The sequence below is a fragment of the Martes martes genome (assembly GCF_963455335.1).
Source record: "Martes martes genome assembly, chromosome: 1".
NCBI lineage: Eukaryota > Metazoa > Chordata > Mammalia > Carnivora > Mustelidae > Martes > Martes martes.
The window spans coordinates 101,632,512-101,648,635 of record NC_137888.1 but is presented as its reverse complement, the minus strand read 5'-3'; the positions used below and the strand labels follow the sequence as shown (position 1 = coordinate 101,648,635).

The window sequence follows — 16,124 nt, the reverse complement described above, 5'->3', positions numbered from 1 at the left end:
CTCTTCTGAGATTTAGACCCTTATATCCAAAAGATCAACTGGATCTTTCCACTCGGAAGAACGTTCCAAAAACATCACAAACTCTTTCAGCACATTATGTCTTCTCCCAATCCTCCTCCTTCTCATCGAGACCCTATTCAGTTGGTGGCCAACACCATTTAATAGCTGTAATAGTGTAAATAACAGCAGAGAGGCTTTTTAAAATAATGCAAACTTGACCACTGAAAGATGCAATATTTACATTCATCTTGACACCTGTGGTCAATCACAAATTGCTTTGGGGGCTAATTCATGCTATTACCTCTAAAACTGGACTGCTAGAGAATCTGATAATTAGAAGTCCATTGGTGACTGTGAATACAATTACAGGAAATTGCAAACTGATTGTAATTGCCTTAAAAGTGAAGAGAAAGGAAGGAGCCTGCTAGGGAGCATAGACCACTCTTTCAAGTTTGACAGTCAAGACATAAGAGAAATTAAACGAATGTCTTTAGGGGAAAGGAGATGTGAGGAAGTCATCTTTTTTTTTTTTTTTTTTTAAAGATTTTATTTATTTATTTGTCAGAGAGAGAAAGAGCGAGAGAGCACAGGGAGACAGAGTGGCAGGCAGAGTCAGAGGGAGAAGCAGGCTCCCTGCCGAGCAAGGAGCCCGATGCGGGACTCGATCCCAGGACGCTGGGATCATGACCTGAGCCGAAGGCAGCTGCTTAACCAACTGAGCCACCCAGGCGTCCCGAAGTCATCTTTTAGAACAAGGCAAACTGAGCAGTTTTGCAGGCTGTGGGAAGAGGGTGGTGGAGAAGAAGGGATGGACGATAGCAAAGATAAGAAGATAGGAATTGAATACTGACAAGCACAGAAAGAATAGGGAAGTCTTTGTTTCTTTTGTCTCTATTATATACTCTTCATGCAACATTTGTTTTTACTAAATTCAGGTCTACTATTCATCATTAAATAAATAATAGTAAAAATATTTTTTAATATTTATATGTAATTTTTAAAATTTAAATTCCAGTTAGTTAACATACAGTGTAATAATATTAGTTTCAGGTGTACAATTTAGTGATTCAGCACTTCCATACAACACCTGGTGCTCATCACACGTGCATTCTTTAATCCCCATCACCTATTAACCCGTCCCCTATCCCCTTCCCCTCTGGTAACCGTCAGTTTGTTCTCTATAGTTAAGAGTCTGTTTCTTGGTTTGCCTCTCTCACTTTTTCTTCCCATGCTCATTTTTTTTTGTTTCTTAAATTCCACATATGAATGAAATTGTATGGCATGTGTTTTTCTCTGACTTATTTTGCTTGGCAAAATACTCTCTAGCTCCATCCACATCATTGCAAATGGCAAGATTTCATTCCTGTATATATATACACACACACATATATATATGTATATGTGTGTGGAGATTATATATATATGTGTGTATATATATGGCAAGATTTCATATATATATATACATATATGTGTGTGTATGTGTATATATATGTGTGTGTGTATATATATACACACATATATATATAATCTCCACACACATATACATATATATATTCCTATATATATACACACACACATATATTCATATATACACACATATATACACACATATATTCCTATATATATATATATATATAATCTCCACACACATATATACCACATCTTCTGTATCCATTCATCAGTTGATGGACATTTGGGCTCTTTCCATAATTTAGCTATTGTTGATAATGCTGCTATAAACATCGGGGTGTATAGATCCCTTCAAATCAGTGTTTTTGTATCCTTTGGGTAAATATCCAGCAGTGCAATTGCTAGAACATAGGGGAATTCTATTTTTAACTTTTTGAGGAATCTCCATAATATTTTCCACAGTGGCTGGCACCGGTTTGCACTTTTATACATAATCTTTCACCTTTGTGTTTATTTACGTTACTACATTATTGTTCTGTAGTTAGGCAAAAATTGCAACTGAGGCTAATTTGTGCAATTAACTAAATAATGTGTTTCTTTTCCTTTTGAAAATTTCCTTCGTATATTCCATTCTTAGTAAGAATGAAGAATCATTTTAATTTGATCTATATACAACTAGTGTCTTTCAGTTCAAACTCTTACTTTTTAATAAACTCCTATTCTAAAATGAACATAGGGAGTTTCATTTTTCAGGTCCTTATCTCATCAGATTTTGTTGTTTTGTTTTGTTTTGTTGTTACTTACTTGCAAAATTTTCTTATATAATACATTCCAAATCTGTGACTAGGTATTGTTTTCCTATACAGTTTCTAAGTTTTATGGTTTACCCACCTTTCTGTTCTACTTTTGTGGAGGAGAGAACGAAGAGGTGAGAAGCAGGAGGTAAATAGGGTTAATGAAAGATAGTGGAACGTCTGCAGAGAGGAAAGGCTAACAGTTAGTCAATATTCTTGAGAAACCTCTAGATCTGATTCAATGGTATAAAAAAAAAGTTATCAGCACTAACAGAGAACTAAATAGATCTCCTTGCAGTTACTCAGAAGGGATTCAGAATGGTGTGGGGAAGATGGGAGACACTGCATTTGGGGTTTGACATTGGATGCGTCTCCTGAGCTGAAAGCTTCTCGTAAGGAGTGAGGTCTTCTCTTTCCTCACTTCTCCCACCTCAAAGTCCTCACCATTTTAGCTCCACTGCACCGATGCTCTCTTCTCAGCTGCACGTAGGTGAGCAGTGCACAGAACCGACTCTCAGCAGGCAGCGTGCTAAGGCTGAGGTGAAGAGGGCCTGACCTTACTGCCTCAGTTGAAATCCTCAGCTCCACTGCCTGCCAGGGGAGGTGGGAGGGGCACAGGAAGTGACTACCCTCTGGCTTCTCCTCCCACAGAAGCCCTGCCTCCTTCAAGCTTGGACAGTGGAGAGGTTAGCCTGCTTTCTCCTTCTAGTTCTGTCGTTTGGCTAATGGGAAAGACCACGCAGAAGCTATGGAGTTGCTTTTTGTGCTTGACAAAAGTGCATAGATAGAAGACAGGGATTCCTGGCTGGGAGGAGGGAGGAGAGCTGAAGATCTCTGCCTGGGCTGGCGGATCTAAGCAGTCAAAGTGGGAAGCTGTGTGCTTGAAAGAGGATTATGCTCGCACTAGAAATAAGCAGTAAGTGAGTGAATAACCATTATGGCTTAGAGAAGGATTAATCCCCCTGGGGTTATGGGGTGAACTAGAAAATATTGTTTAACTCTAGAGTAAAACTGTAAGTCTTCTGACTCTGTGTAGAGTTGTGTGCTGTTTGGAGACCGGGGCTTAAATACAAAATCAGAGCTCTAAACGCCTCCTCCCACTCTTGGAAAATGCCAACTTCTTCTTAGAGTAGTTGTGGATATAATCTCCTTCCCTGACATAGCCTCTTCCCAGGAAAATATACTCCTAAATCAGCTAAGGAGTTGGGATTAAATTGGAAAGGTGGAATTTGGTAGTGGTAGAATTGCAGTCTTGAATTGTGTTCGGTGAATGCCGACATTATTATACCAGTTAGCAGTGATTTGTTCATCACTTAGAAATCCTGGGGTAGGGCATTAAAAAGGGAAAATTGAGAGCTTTTATGACAAAGAGGCTGAAGTGTCCATATGCGAAGGATGAAATATAAAAAGGTATATAATTAATAATAGATAGAGTGTTTTCAAAAGCATTAAACTAGACCAGCCTTTAGGGAACCTAGAAGTATGAGGATGAAAATTAGTTAGAAAGGAAGAAATTTTACTTTCAGTGGTTTTTTCTGCTAGCCAAAAATTTCACAATGTTTACAAAGTCAAGACGATGATTCAGGGATACTTCAATTATTATCATACATTATAAATATTGTTGCGGGACAAGATCTGTGGTTCCTTGGTCAGCAAGTTCTGGCAATGAAACCACTGCCGCTGGTGCAAAGAATTCTGGGATGTCTGACAGTGAAATGGATGGAAGGACCCACATTCCATCTCTACTTAATGTCCTTTTGTCCAGAAATCGGGTCATGCAAATGAGCTACTTGGTACGTATACAGATCAATATTTGGAAAGGCGTTTCTGAATGTTTTGCATTAGAGGGTCTCTGGACTATATCTTATGGCAACCAGTAGACTAAGCGGATACAAAAACAAAGTGATAGGAAGGAAGTCAGCTTGATTGAAACCAACCCTGTTCTTTTTGTTTTCCATCAATCCTGAAATGGAACCTCAAATGAGGAGAAGAAGAAGAATAGAAATACTGTGGCCATCTGTTCTGTTCTAAGTGGCCAAATTCATTAATATATGAATGAGAATTCGATTTTATTTATGCATCCTAACACTTGAAGATTCAGAATTCTCTTTATTACAGAAAAAAAAATCAACACAAAAATAGGAGGTATATTTATTGGGGAGGAAGGGGAAAAACAGATAAGAATTGTGTCCCACAGGGTAAAGAAGATTGATATCACGTTCACTGGAGGATACAGTTTTTCCCTCAATGAGGTGGGGATCCTAATATGGCATAATAGATGCAAACGAATACTTCTTAGTTCCATTTACTCTCCTCATGTATTTAATACCTAAAGCAAGGATTGTTTTTTGTTTTTGTTTTAATAATAACCATGGATTACAGCTAACTATGTAGTGAATTTTATTTTCCTTTTCTTACTGGTCCTCTACAGAGGTACTATGATTTCTGAAATTATGAGGAAGGAATCTGTCATTTCTGGTGTTTCTATCAGCCAGCGCGTTAGGAGAAAGAAAAAAAAAAGACTCAGACGTATTATCTTTCTCCTGTAGCACAATGGTGAAATGGTTAAAATGATCTATGACCTTTCCTAACTTTACAGTTTTTGCTATGGGGAAGGTAGCTGAGGTTTGGTCATGGGGACGGAAAAAAAAGACAAAATGCAATGAAGTACATTTTTTTAAAAAAATGGTCTGTATTCTTCCAATTTTTCAAACTACCTAATTTTGAAAATTATTTTACTCATCTTTTAAAAATTATTTGAATTAGTTTTTCCAGCGTTAGTTTTCATCATTTATAAGCAAATGTAGAAAATCTGAAGATTCATTATCTGAGTTGCATAATGCTTGTCTTATTCTTTAAAATGTAAAAGAGATTAAAATAAACATTTACTAGTTGAAGTCTTAAGCATACTATAATTACTAAGTGCAGTTTCAGTCTTTAAGAAAAATGGGCTGGGACTCTTAAGGGAATTGTTTATCTATCTCAAAGTGTTAAAGAATCTGTTTTGAAACTACAGAATTGAAAAAAAAGGCATAATATTCAGAACAGCATTAAAGGTATAATTTGGATGGGAGGGTCTAAGCAGAAATACTTGATGAGTTAATTATAAGCCTGCAATTTAACAACAAAACATTTGCTGTTGTCCGTGAGAGACTGACATAAAGAATGATATATTATGACTAGTGAATAAGATTAAGTAAAGACTTTTATCTTGAAAAAGAATTAAGTGGGAGTTAACCTTATTAATGGAGAGAAACTAAATGATCATTTAAAATTATTCTTTCACAAGAAAAGTAAAGAAAAAGGATATGGAAAACTAAGCAGTGATGAAGACCTCGAAATAATTGTTGATCAAAAGCAGGTAAGTGAATGCTTACATACATTTTCTGCTGTTGCACTGTAGATCTTTGACAGCCGAAGCCCTGTGAGTGTTCAGCCCTGCACTTGTGGCTGCATTAGCCTGTCTGGCAGAGGCGTACATAACAAGATATTTTTGAGAGCAGCTAAGCCTCCCCAAATGATCCCTCTGATCCACTGACTTCTGCATGCTGTCAATACGCATGTTCTGTATATAAGAACGATGAAAAATAAAGCAGAACTGGATAACAGAACTTTTGGAAAATTACATTCCCCAGTGGAAAATGAATCAATACAATGATAATTTGTTTAGAAAAAAAATTTAAACAAGAATCAGAATGTACGTTATTTTGAAAGTGAGAAAGCTAACATTAGTGTAAAACGATGAGTATCCTTTAAGGGGAAGGTGGTAAAAGACTAAAAAAAAAAAAAAACTGGGAAGCTGGAAAACATATGTATTGCCCAATTTATCAGAATATTGGCAATAAATTTAGAGATTATTCACAAAATATAAAAAGAAAAGGCTACTTAATGTTCTTTAATACTGCCTGTAATTTGAGAAACAGCTAGCTTGGATTTTATATGGGTCCATAAGGTGAAATGAAAACTGCTTAATAGACCATAAACAATGATATCAGATAATGGAAAGTATCCAACTAATGCCACTGAATTGGCATTGGCCCTTAACGTCTTTGTTAATTATCAAGGAGACAACTGCACATCTATTTAATGTGTACCCGAGTCTGAGGGTGATGTAAGCTCAGGTGGAGACTGAGAAATAATTCAAAGGAGTCTGCATAGATGAAGAAGTTAGAAAGAAAGCAATCAGCAAGTTACAGAAAAGCAAGTGGAATTTAGACAATCTCGTAATCGTTTGTTTTGCATCGTGATGATTGCATTAAAGGAGCCATTGTGTATATTTCTAAAAAAAAGAAAAATAACCGTCAGAAGAGAGTGATCAGAAAAAGTTGAGTTGGAGACTTGCTTCTCAGGTCTGAAATACTGAGGTAACCAAAGTGGTCTTCTGGGGGAAACTCACCAAAGCATCTCCCTAGAGATACAAAACAGGTTGATCTTACAGTATCCACTCAAATTGTCTTTGAATTCTTTTTTCTTGCCTTATCTTCACTCGCCTGCTCCTGAGTGAATTGGGGGGCAGGGGGCAGAGGTTGGCGAGGAATTTGGCCCTGTATTTCTACTTAGTGCCAGTTGTCAGTTTAGTTAATAAGATCAGAGGAGCCGGAGCTGGAGCGCTCTGCTGGGCTTTTAGCTATCATTTTAACTATGCCAGATTAATTACTTAGAGCACAAGATCCTATCTCTAGACTGGCATTCTCACTGAAGGACGGGAGCCACCCAGTGAATGAACTAGTAAAATACAATTGAGTATATTATGAGAACACACGTACCTATCCATTTCTCCATTAAAATGAAAAGTAAGTTTTTTTTTATTTCTTCCTTAATCATGTAGAAGTTAAACATTTACTCTTTTTTGTACTTTCTTAGTATCATCCTACCCTCAAAGGTTGCTTGTTTTGTTTTTGTTTTTTCTAAAGCTTTTCTGTTTGTTATAACTAAATTTGGGGTTACAGAATACCATAAAAGTATACACTGAGATCTTTGGAGTGGAAAGCCCAAGGGAGTCATTGTTCTATTTTCTCATGGTAGCTTTCACAACATTTATGTTGTTGTCCCCAGACACATTTTATTAACTGTTAAGAGAACCAACTTTCCTTCTGTTGCAGAAAATAATGCTTTTCTTACCTGCATCAAAGGAGGGAGGAGTTGACTTGCCCAGTCATCATTTGCCTCTGTAGTTAATCATGTTTCCCCCAGTGCCACGGCACCAGTTGGCACCAGTTGGCAGTGACCCAGCTTTGCTGAGTCATTCATGTCAAAACACGTTTTAAAAGACGAGTCATTATGAATATGAGTTGGCTTTCATGTTTGCTGTTGGCAGTAAGACTAGTCCTTCCTTTGGGGGAGGCTTTACTTGCTGGTGATGTTGTGAGCAAATCCTAGGTTGAAACAATGACAGTGTTGATACCTCAAAGTAAAATATTTAGGATAACACTCTAACTAGTCTTGATAATACTACAAAAAATCCTTTCTATGCTTCAGAGAGCATCATTAAAAGTGTGCATGTGTTTATGTGTGTAAAACCCATTCATTTACTATTGCCTCGTTTCATAGATATTATATATTTGGGGAGGAATCTTTATGTTCGGTTTACTCTTTCCATATCTTTTTAAAAACATGGTAGATGTTTGTTAGTCAATCTTCAAATAATTGCAAATAGCTTTTTCAGTAAGTGCTGCCAAAAGAAAATCTAAAGAAGATAGATAAAATAGTTGGAGTGCTGTGCTGGGCAGCTAATCTCATTAAATCGGTCATCCAGAAACTGTTGCACTACAATGCTGTGCAAGCTATATGCCGTTTTATCCGTCGCGTGATTTGCAAGACGTGTATTTCCAGAGAAAGTTCAGAATTTTGCTTACGTAAGCAAATTAATATCAGAAGCAGCACAGAATATGTGGATTTTGTTCTCCCTGCCGCTCCATTCAATGGGGTAAAAGGTGATTTCTATGTTATTTCTACATGAGAAAAAGTGATTTTGGAAATGTGTAAGGTTTTATCTTAAAAGGCAATACTGTGCTTCTCTCTTTGTCAAATGTTATTGGCAAAATTTATTTGCAATTTGTATGAAAATATTCTGGAGAATTCGTAGATTCGTGCTAACATCCTAAAATTACTGGTGTCATGTATAATAACACATACACACACACAGAGTAATTTAAATATAGGTGTATGACATTGGCATTGGAATCCATATTTTCCACCAGAAATCCCTAGAGTTTTCAAACTTCAAGCATAAGAAAGCTATCAAAGGAAACATTAGATTAAAATTTTAATGCCTCTAAGCCCCATTTTACATAAATATATATATTTCATTATTTATATATGTTATATAATTGTACTATTATTATATATAATTATAACAAATACATATAATTAATAAATTATGTGTTAGGCTTTCCAGAATAAATATTAAAAGAGAAATTTTAAGTGTATTTCAGATCATTTTTATTATTCATTAAAATGTTCTTTCCTGATTGGGGGGGGGATCTTGTTTAGGAATAGATTTCATGTACAAATTCATTTCCTTTTGAAGCTTACTGAGATTTTAGGGATGGGAGTGGGCGACGAAATGGTCAAGGGCCTTGAGTAAGGATTTAAAAATATTTTCTACTTAATAAATTCATTCTATTTTAAATTCCTTAATTAGAATAGAGTCAGCTTGGTTCAAGGTTTATGATACACTGGACCAAGATGACCTTTCTTCTAAAATGTTTTCAAATTCCAAGTTAACTTCAAGGATGTATGTAACAAAGGGTAACACAAAATTATGGACTATCATAATTATATGAATGATACGCTCACAGGTTCAAACATTTCAAAAGTGGTTTTCAGAGTATGTCATGAATCCAGTTGGTTATAGGACTCAGAGTTGCAGCTGCATATCCTTCAGTGCATTAAGGTGGGGAAGTATCAAATGTCAGCCAGTTACAAGGGGAACAAGAATACAGAGATCAGAGCATTGGTTCTCAAATTCTAGCAGCCTCAGAATCCCCTGGAGGGCTTGTTAGAACATGGGCTTTGGGGCAGGAAGCAGGCCACCCCCAGAATTTCTGATTCTGTAGGTCAGGGGTAGGGCACAAGAATTTGCATTTCTAAGTCCTTAGCTCCCACTGCTGGTGCCAGACCATACTTTGAGAACCACTGGGTCAAAGGAAAAAATTATTATAGTTCTGAAGGGGAAAAAATATACATGACTTGTGATAAATTCTGTATTCTTCAACTAAGCATTACCCGGAAATCTAAAAACTAGAATTCATAGATGTACAACAAAATGATGCTGAAAACAAGAAAACCATAGCCATTTATACCCAGAGGTGCCTTTTAAGACCCAGATTTTGTAGTTTGACTAAATTCTACTCCACACCCTTGTGATCTTGAATTGGTCTGAGGTGTTTCTTTTTGTAAAATAATATTCTGCTCCTACCATTTCCCAGAGTTTCTCTGAGAAGATAAAATCTGTAAAAGTGCTTTATAAACTGTAAATCATTATGCCATTTTTAATCAGCAAGTCATAATCACTGTATTAGTCTGTTTCACCCGCCATATGAACTATCATAGACTGGATGGCTTAAACAACAGACATTTCTCATAGTTCTGGAGGCTGGGAAGTCCAAGATCAAGGTGCTGGTATGGCCAGTTTCTGAAGAAAGATCTCTTCTGGGTTTATAGACAGCCATCTTCTCACTGTGTTCTCATATGGCAAGGAGAAAGAGTTCTGGCGTCTCTTCCTCTTATCAGGGTTCTACCCTTACTGACTCACTTAACCTTTACCATCTTCTCGCAGACTCGATCTCCAAATACAGTCACATTGGGGGTAGAGGCTTCAATATATGAATTTATAGGGAAGGGAGACAAACATTCAGTCCCTACTACCCCACAACCCCAATTTAGCAAAGAGCAATACTGAGATCTAGAAAGGTGAATCGAGTTGCCCTGAGTCCTGGTTAGGTACAGAAAGAACCCTGGAAGCCAACCTTCCCTCCTGACATTTGGTCTGATGCTCTTTCTATAACTACACATAGCTCCCCACAGTTGCCCATTACTGGTCATCCCATAGGTGAGTCTTAAGCAGTTTTGCTCCGGTGTTCTAAGCATATAAAATAACTATGTACTGGAAGTATCATCATTGACTGATATTTATTTACTGAATCTCCACAGAGATAACCTTTTCCATAAACACTCCTAAACTATTTACTTCCCTCTTGGCCCCATGGCTCTGTTAGAAGAGGAATGTCTTCAAAGTAAATGTATACAGAATTAGAGCTAAAAGGTTGTTAACATCCAGGCCCTCTTCCCCTCCCTACAAAGCTTCCTCAGGGAGGAGGCATGAAAAGAACCGTGGAGAAAAACAACACATACCTTTCTTAGCCCAAAACCTGTCTGAGAGTGCCCTTTTAAATTTATAGAAACCTGACCAGAAGGCAATGGAAACTAGAATTTCTGCGATTTTTCTTGAAAGAAAAAGAAGAAGCAAAGTATAGCCACCTCCTTGTGTTTTCGATAACACAGAAGCATTCGAATGGGATTGCGATTCTATCCTAGTGGCCATTGTCCGAATGAATCCTGAAGAGGAAGGTACAGGCCGTCATGAAATAAAAATGGCAGAATGAGAAAAACGATGAGCGGGGGTAAGGATACCCGACTTCTCTCTGGTATTAACAGATAGTGTGGTCATATCACCATCTAAGCAGCAGACATGAGTCTTGGACTCATAAATAGTAAAGGGATGGGGACGTTATGTGTCACTGCTTTATACTCAGCACCATCTGGCCAGTGCTTTCTTTGCCATATCAATATGGTGACTTAAATTTAAATATAATTCAGATCCTTTTTACCTCTGAGAATATTTATAAAGCATGAGACCCTGTCTCTTGGTGTCATGTGTAATACTCTCCTGGAGTACCTTCTTGGTGACTGGATTAGTCAGCAAGAACAGAAACCCCTTAGAGTTGCAGAAAACAGACCATCCGGTCAGCCTGGAGATTCTGAAGCGGGATACTCGGAGACACTGAAAGGATGAAGCAATTTGGTGGTCCTCGCTCCTCTCAGAGCAGACATAGGGTCATTAGCATGTTCCCTAGGCAAGATTGATAGATGAGGAATGGTTCGATGAAAATAAGACATATTTATTTGTGATGAGAGAGACTGAAGCTATTCAAATGTGCTATGTACCTGAAATCAGCATTGTAGTAAACAAAGATTCTCTGCTGTGGTCCAATCAGTGCTATCTCGGCTGCCAAGCCATTTATCATCATAAATACTGCACAAGGAAGGGGACAAGTTTTCCCACTAGGTTAAATAGAAAAATTACTGGAATATAGGCATGATCACCCTGTGTTTTATTGCTAAATATTTCCTTATTTTTTCAAGAAATAGAAAAATAGTTCTGAGTTACTGGTAATTTGGCAGGAGTGGGGGAAGCACGATAATGGGAAATATCTTTATCTTTTCCTTGTAAACTCACAATGGTGAGTTCATTTGTGTTTATTTAACTTCATGCATTTCAATTCAAGTAGTACCAATTCCAAGCCTCACTTCTGACTTCTGAAAAGCAAAAAGGGTAGACCTAATAGCTTCATTTCAGAGGCTTCTGACATGTTACAGAGATGTGAAGATAGAACGGCAGAAGGTCTAGACAGTCACTACTTACAGAGCGACCCAGAGACAAGCAAGAGAGACCTGAAGTAGGAGGTGTCACCCTACTTTGTAGTCTCCACTCTGCCACTTACGAAGCGGAAGACACTAGAGTGAGCAATTTCTGTTCTCTGAGTTGCCATTTCTTCATCTAGAAAATGGAATGACACCATCTGGCTCAGATATCTGTCATGAGGTTCACACGGGGATGCCCCTCTGGAGAGCCTTGTCGGGGTCATCGCTGCCTGGTCTCATGTTCTCCCCACCGGCACCTCCTGCTTCCCGAATGTCCAGCTGCTTGTCGCACCACATGTTCACTTTGCTTTTTCCTGCTGCGTTGCTAGTACTCAGCATGCCTTATGGAAGATGCCATTGAGGTAATTGATCTAGTGTGTTTTCAGCAGTGCTGGCTCCTCGGCCACCGCAAGCATTGGACATTAGATATAACAGTGTTCTTAAATGGTGGTAAAAGCAAGTCTTTCACAGACAGGAATCTGAATGAAATCTGAATAAACTGGTATGGTCACATGATAGTGTTATTACCTTGGAAAAATTAACCAGCCTCTCCGAACCTGATATTTCCTCCTATTCAGGACTTTTACCACCTTTTCTTGCCCTCTTTCCTTGCATCTCAGTGAGTACCAGCATAGCTGAATAGCAAGCACCAGCTTTCCTCGACCAGCCCATCTTCCCCAGTTTTATAAACAATCATGAAAAATCACAGGGGTCGATTGAAAACTATAATCACCGAGAGAGACCATGAATTACCACCTCAAGTTCAACAAATATGCATGTACCACATATCTTTACTTTAAAGTATTGATGTACAGCCTATGTTCATTACATGTGACATGAGATTAAAAAAAAATTCAAGTTGGAAAAATAGCAATGTTAAGTTATTTTCAAATAGCCTTTTTTTTTTTCTTTTGAATCTAATGGGAAAAAGTGCTGGCAGCATGTTTAGTCAGTGAGAAAATAAATGCAAAATTGAAATGACATGAGCTGACATGCTGAGTGTAAAAATGATGTGATATATAAAAATAACGGCCAGAGATGGTAATATTTAAAAGAAGACTTGGCTGTTTGGAATACAACTTGAAAAGAAAGCATTCAGCCTTTCACTGTGGAAGATTTGTTGTGCTTTTACTGGCTTGTTTCTGGTTTTGTTTTGGTTTTCTGGTGGTGTTTTTGGTGGTGTTTTAAGTAGGAGAACGACAGACATCAGAGCTGTTAGGAACTTTAGATAATCGAATCCTGTGGCTTTCAGACTGTGTTCTGCTGGACCGGTACTGGACATTGTGAATTGGGGAGGGGAGGGTGACACTGTCTATGATGAGGCACCGCCCCTTAGAGAGCAAATCACCTGCTAGGTGTACAGACAGGCTTTGTTCAATGAAAGGGTGCTAAAAAAAAAAAAAAGAAAGAAAGAAAGAAAGAAAGAAAGGGTGCTACTGCTAAGAAATTTAATTATATTGGTCTTATTCCATCAAAATAAGTTAAATGAGTTTCAGAGTACGGAGGTAGCTTGACTGTGTCACCAGATTATTTTATATCATAGGAAATATTAGAAGTCAGGTGTGCAGCCCCTAGTCTTGGGGTCATTCATCTATTCCTATAACTGCATTTCTAAATTAAGCTGCTATCCTTTCTTCTATATTCCCTCCTGCTGGTCAACTAAATATATCAGGCAAGCCAGAAAAATCACTCAAGAGGTGTGTATTTCAAGCACACAGCTTAATCTGTTACATTTATCTGATAGATTTTTGTGAAAGGATGTTTATAGGAGATGCTTCCTACCTCACAGAGAGGTTCTTACAACTTTGTGACAACTTCCTAGTATGTATCGGTGTACAAAAGTGGAATTTGTATTTCCTAAAACACTCCTAACAAGATTAGCAAAATGTTTCCTGCATGCTGCAGCAGTCAGTTTCTTCAGGTCCAGAGTGGTCTCCTCCACCTGAATCAGTTTATCATCACCCTTTCAGTTGGCTGTGAGGACTGTGGACCACGTCCATGTTTCTCCACCTAGCTTCGAAGTCCGTCCCCTTTGAAATGCACAGCCAGCGTTTTGGCCTAGCGAACCCCACAGGTGAACACAGTGATTACTGGGTACACCAGCGGCTATTGGCATAAGGGCTTGGGAAACCAGTTGTGGGTGGAAATATCTATACTGAAATGATTTATATTACATGTTCAAAATCTAATAAATAAAGATAACAAAGGAACAGACAGACCAGACCCAAATAAAAAATTTTTTTTCTTATTTCAATAACTTAAAACAGCCGAGAGAGTAAAGAGCTTAACTTTCTCTTCCTCCCCTACTGACTTTGGATCCAGGTGCCTATGCTCTGCCATTGCCCCATCCTTGTCATTTCTGTACATGTGTTTTTGTTTCTCTCCCATCCAGGTCTTCCAGTACCCTGTCTCTTCCTTTCTGCTCAGGCCCACTCTCAGATTCCCGCCTCTGGAATGTGTCTCTTATTCTGACGCTGCATTTATAAGCTTTGACAGAAACGCAGTTCTTGCAAACCTGCTTTTTTTTTTTTTTTTTTTTAATGCTCCACTGCTTCCTTCCCTCTCTCCAAAACAACTCTGCAATTCTGTCATTTCCATTTTAAGTCATTAATTTTTCACATGGTCTACCCCCCATCATAGTGAGTACCACTTCCTTCCTATCTCATGATTCTAGGAAAAACACATGCATACACAAATGATCATTCAATACAATTGTTAATTATTCTTCACCATCTTTTTTTTTTTTTTTTGGCCAAATGATCTCATTCTTGAAATATATGAATAAGTGACTTATTAAAGAAATGGTGAGAGAATGTACCATCTCGGCTTTGTGTTGGATGTTCTGAATAGGAAAAAACATTCATTCATCACTTTTTTTTCTGACCAAATTATCTCATTTGTATAATTTGTGAATAATTAATGAATTCTTGTTGTAGAAAAACACTAAGCATGGAGGTCATTTTCTTCCAGTCAAAGGTTGTCCAATTATCACTTCCCTAGACTCTCAACTTCTATTTTTAAACTTAAACATGACCCCAAAATTGATGCATTAATTTTTGTGAATTATGGGAATCGTTTCTGGAAAATAATTACTGAGTGATGGTGCATCAGTTGATGGATTTTTTTAATCAAGTTGTTTAGTACAGAATAAAACAAACTGATGCCCATGAACAGCCTTACTCTTCAATTTTATGCTGAAGATGGACAATCTTAGAAACTTTGCTTTTATTAAAAAAAAAAAAAGGAAGAAAAAGAAAGAAAGAAAGAAAGAAAGAAAGAAAGAAACCATTTGTTTTTCACTAACAGGGTGAACAATCTTATCTTCCACCCAAACTCCAAGGAACTTGATTTAAAATCATCTCTCTGTGGGTCTATGAACCACAGTAGCCATATAAGACAGGTCCCATGGACTCCAATGCTGTTTGGCTTAGTGCAGCCTGTAGGTGGTAGGCACCCAAGACTGGGGAGAACAGATGCTTCTCACCATCTCCCAAGTAATTAATGTAAACTCTTCAGTTGGACTTCCAGGCCATACTTGGTTCAGCCCCTGACTACCCTGTTATCCTCATTCAGGACATCTCCACTCCACACCCCATTCATACTGAACAACTTGAAGCACCCCAAATGTGTTATGTTCTTCTTCCCTTTTTGCCTCTGCCCTGCATATGCGTATATGTGTATATATCTTCTGATGTTTCTCACAAGAGTGAAAGGGTGTAGACTGGGGGGAAGGCGGCCTCCTCGTGGTTCTGACTGAGGCTTTCCCCTTTGCAAATCTAAATGCTGAGACAGGAGAGAGAAAGCATACGTTTCTTTTGGATCTATAGATAAGGACTTCTGAAGTCCTAGAAATGTTGGGGTGGGGATAAAAGAGGGGAAAAAATGAAAAACAAAAGTAAAGCCTGTTCCTGGAGAGAAGAGGGAGCAAATGGAGAAACAGAAAAACCTCAGAATCTTTTGTTTATAGAAATTTGGTACCTAAACAATTTTGCTGTGTATTTTCTGGGGCTTTGTTATAGGGGAAAATGTTTAATTATGTTTAGTACATTTCTACCTTTTGTGGTTCTAAAAAATTGGGGTCTTGATTTTGTCCTCTTCCCAAGGTCCCTTCCCCTTGTGTGATAGGCAGGGGAGCAGAACAGAGCCAGCTCAGGGGATGTTGGCGACATTTACCTTTCAGTACTCATGGGACACAATTAAACACGGAAACATATGTTTAAAATTTGGTTCTAAGATAAACTTTATGAGCAAAATTAAATTGTCTTATTTTTCTCT

At 37.9% G+C, this 16,124-nt stretch overlaps 1 protein-coding gene across 6 annotated transcripts in view; it reads left to right on the top strand.

Moving 5' to 3' along the window:
- Positions 1 to 3,098: 3,098 nt before the first annotated feature.
- The window catches only part of PEX5L (peroxisomal biogenesis factor 5 like), a gene marked incomplete at its 5' end in the record, with an annotated part of 167,614 nt that continues 154,588 nt past the window's right edge, over positions 3,099 to 16,124 (top strand). For 3 of the 6 annotated variants that reach the window (XM_080818805.1, XM_080818806.1, XM_080818803.1), the window contains 3 exons: positions 3,099 to 3,124; positions 3,838 to 3,997; positions 5,494 to 5,565. In XM_080818805.1, coding sequence (XP_080674931.1) covers positions 3,099 to 3,124; positions 3,838 to 3,997; positions 5,494 to 5,565 — 258 coding nt within the window. Of the gene's footprint in view, positions 3,125 to 3,837; positions 3,998 to 5,493; positions 5,566 to 16,124 lie in introns of those variants that run through there. The other 3 variants (XM_080818807.1, XM_080818804.1, XM_080818802.1) reach the window with 2 other exon arrangements.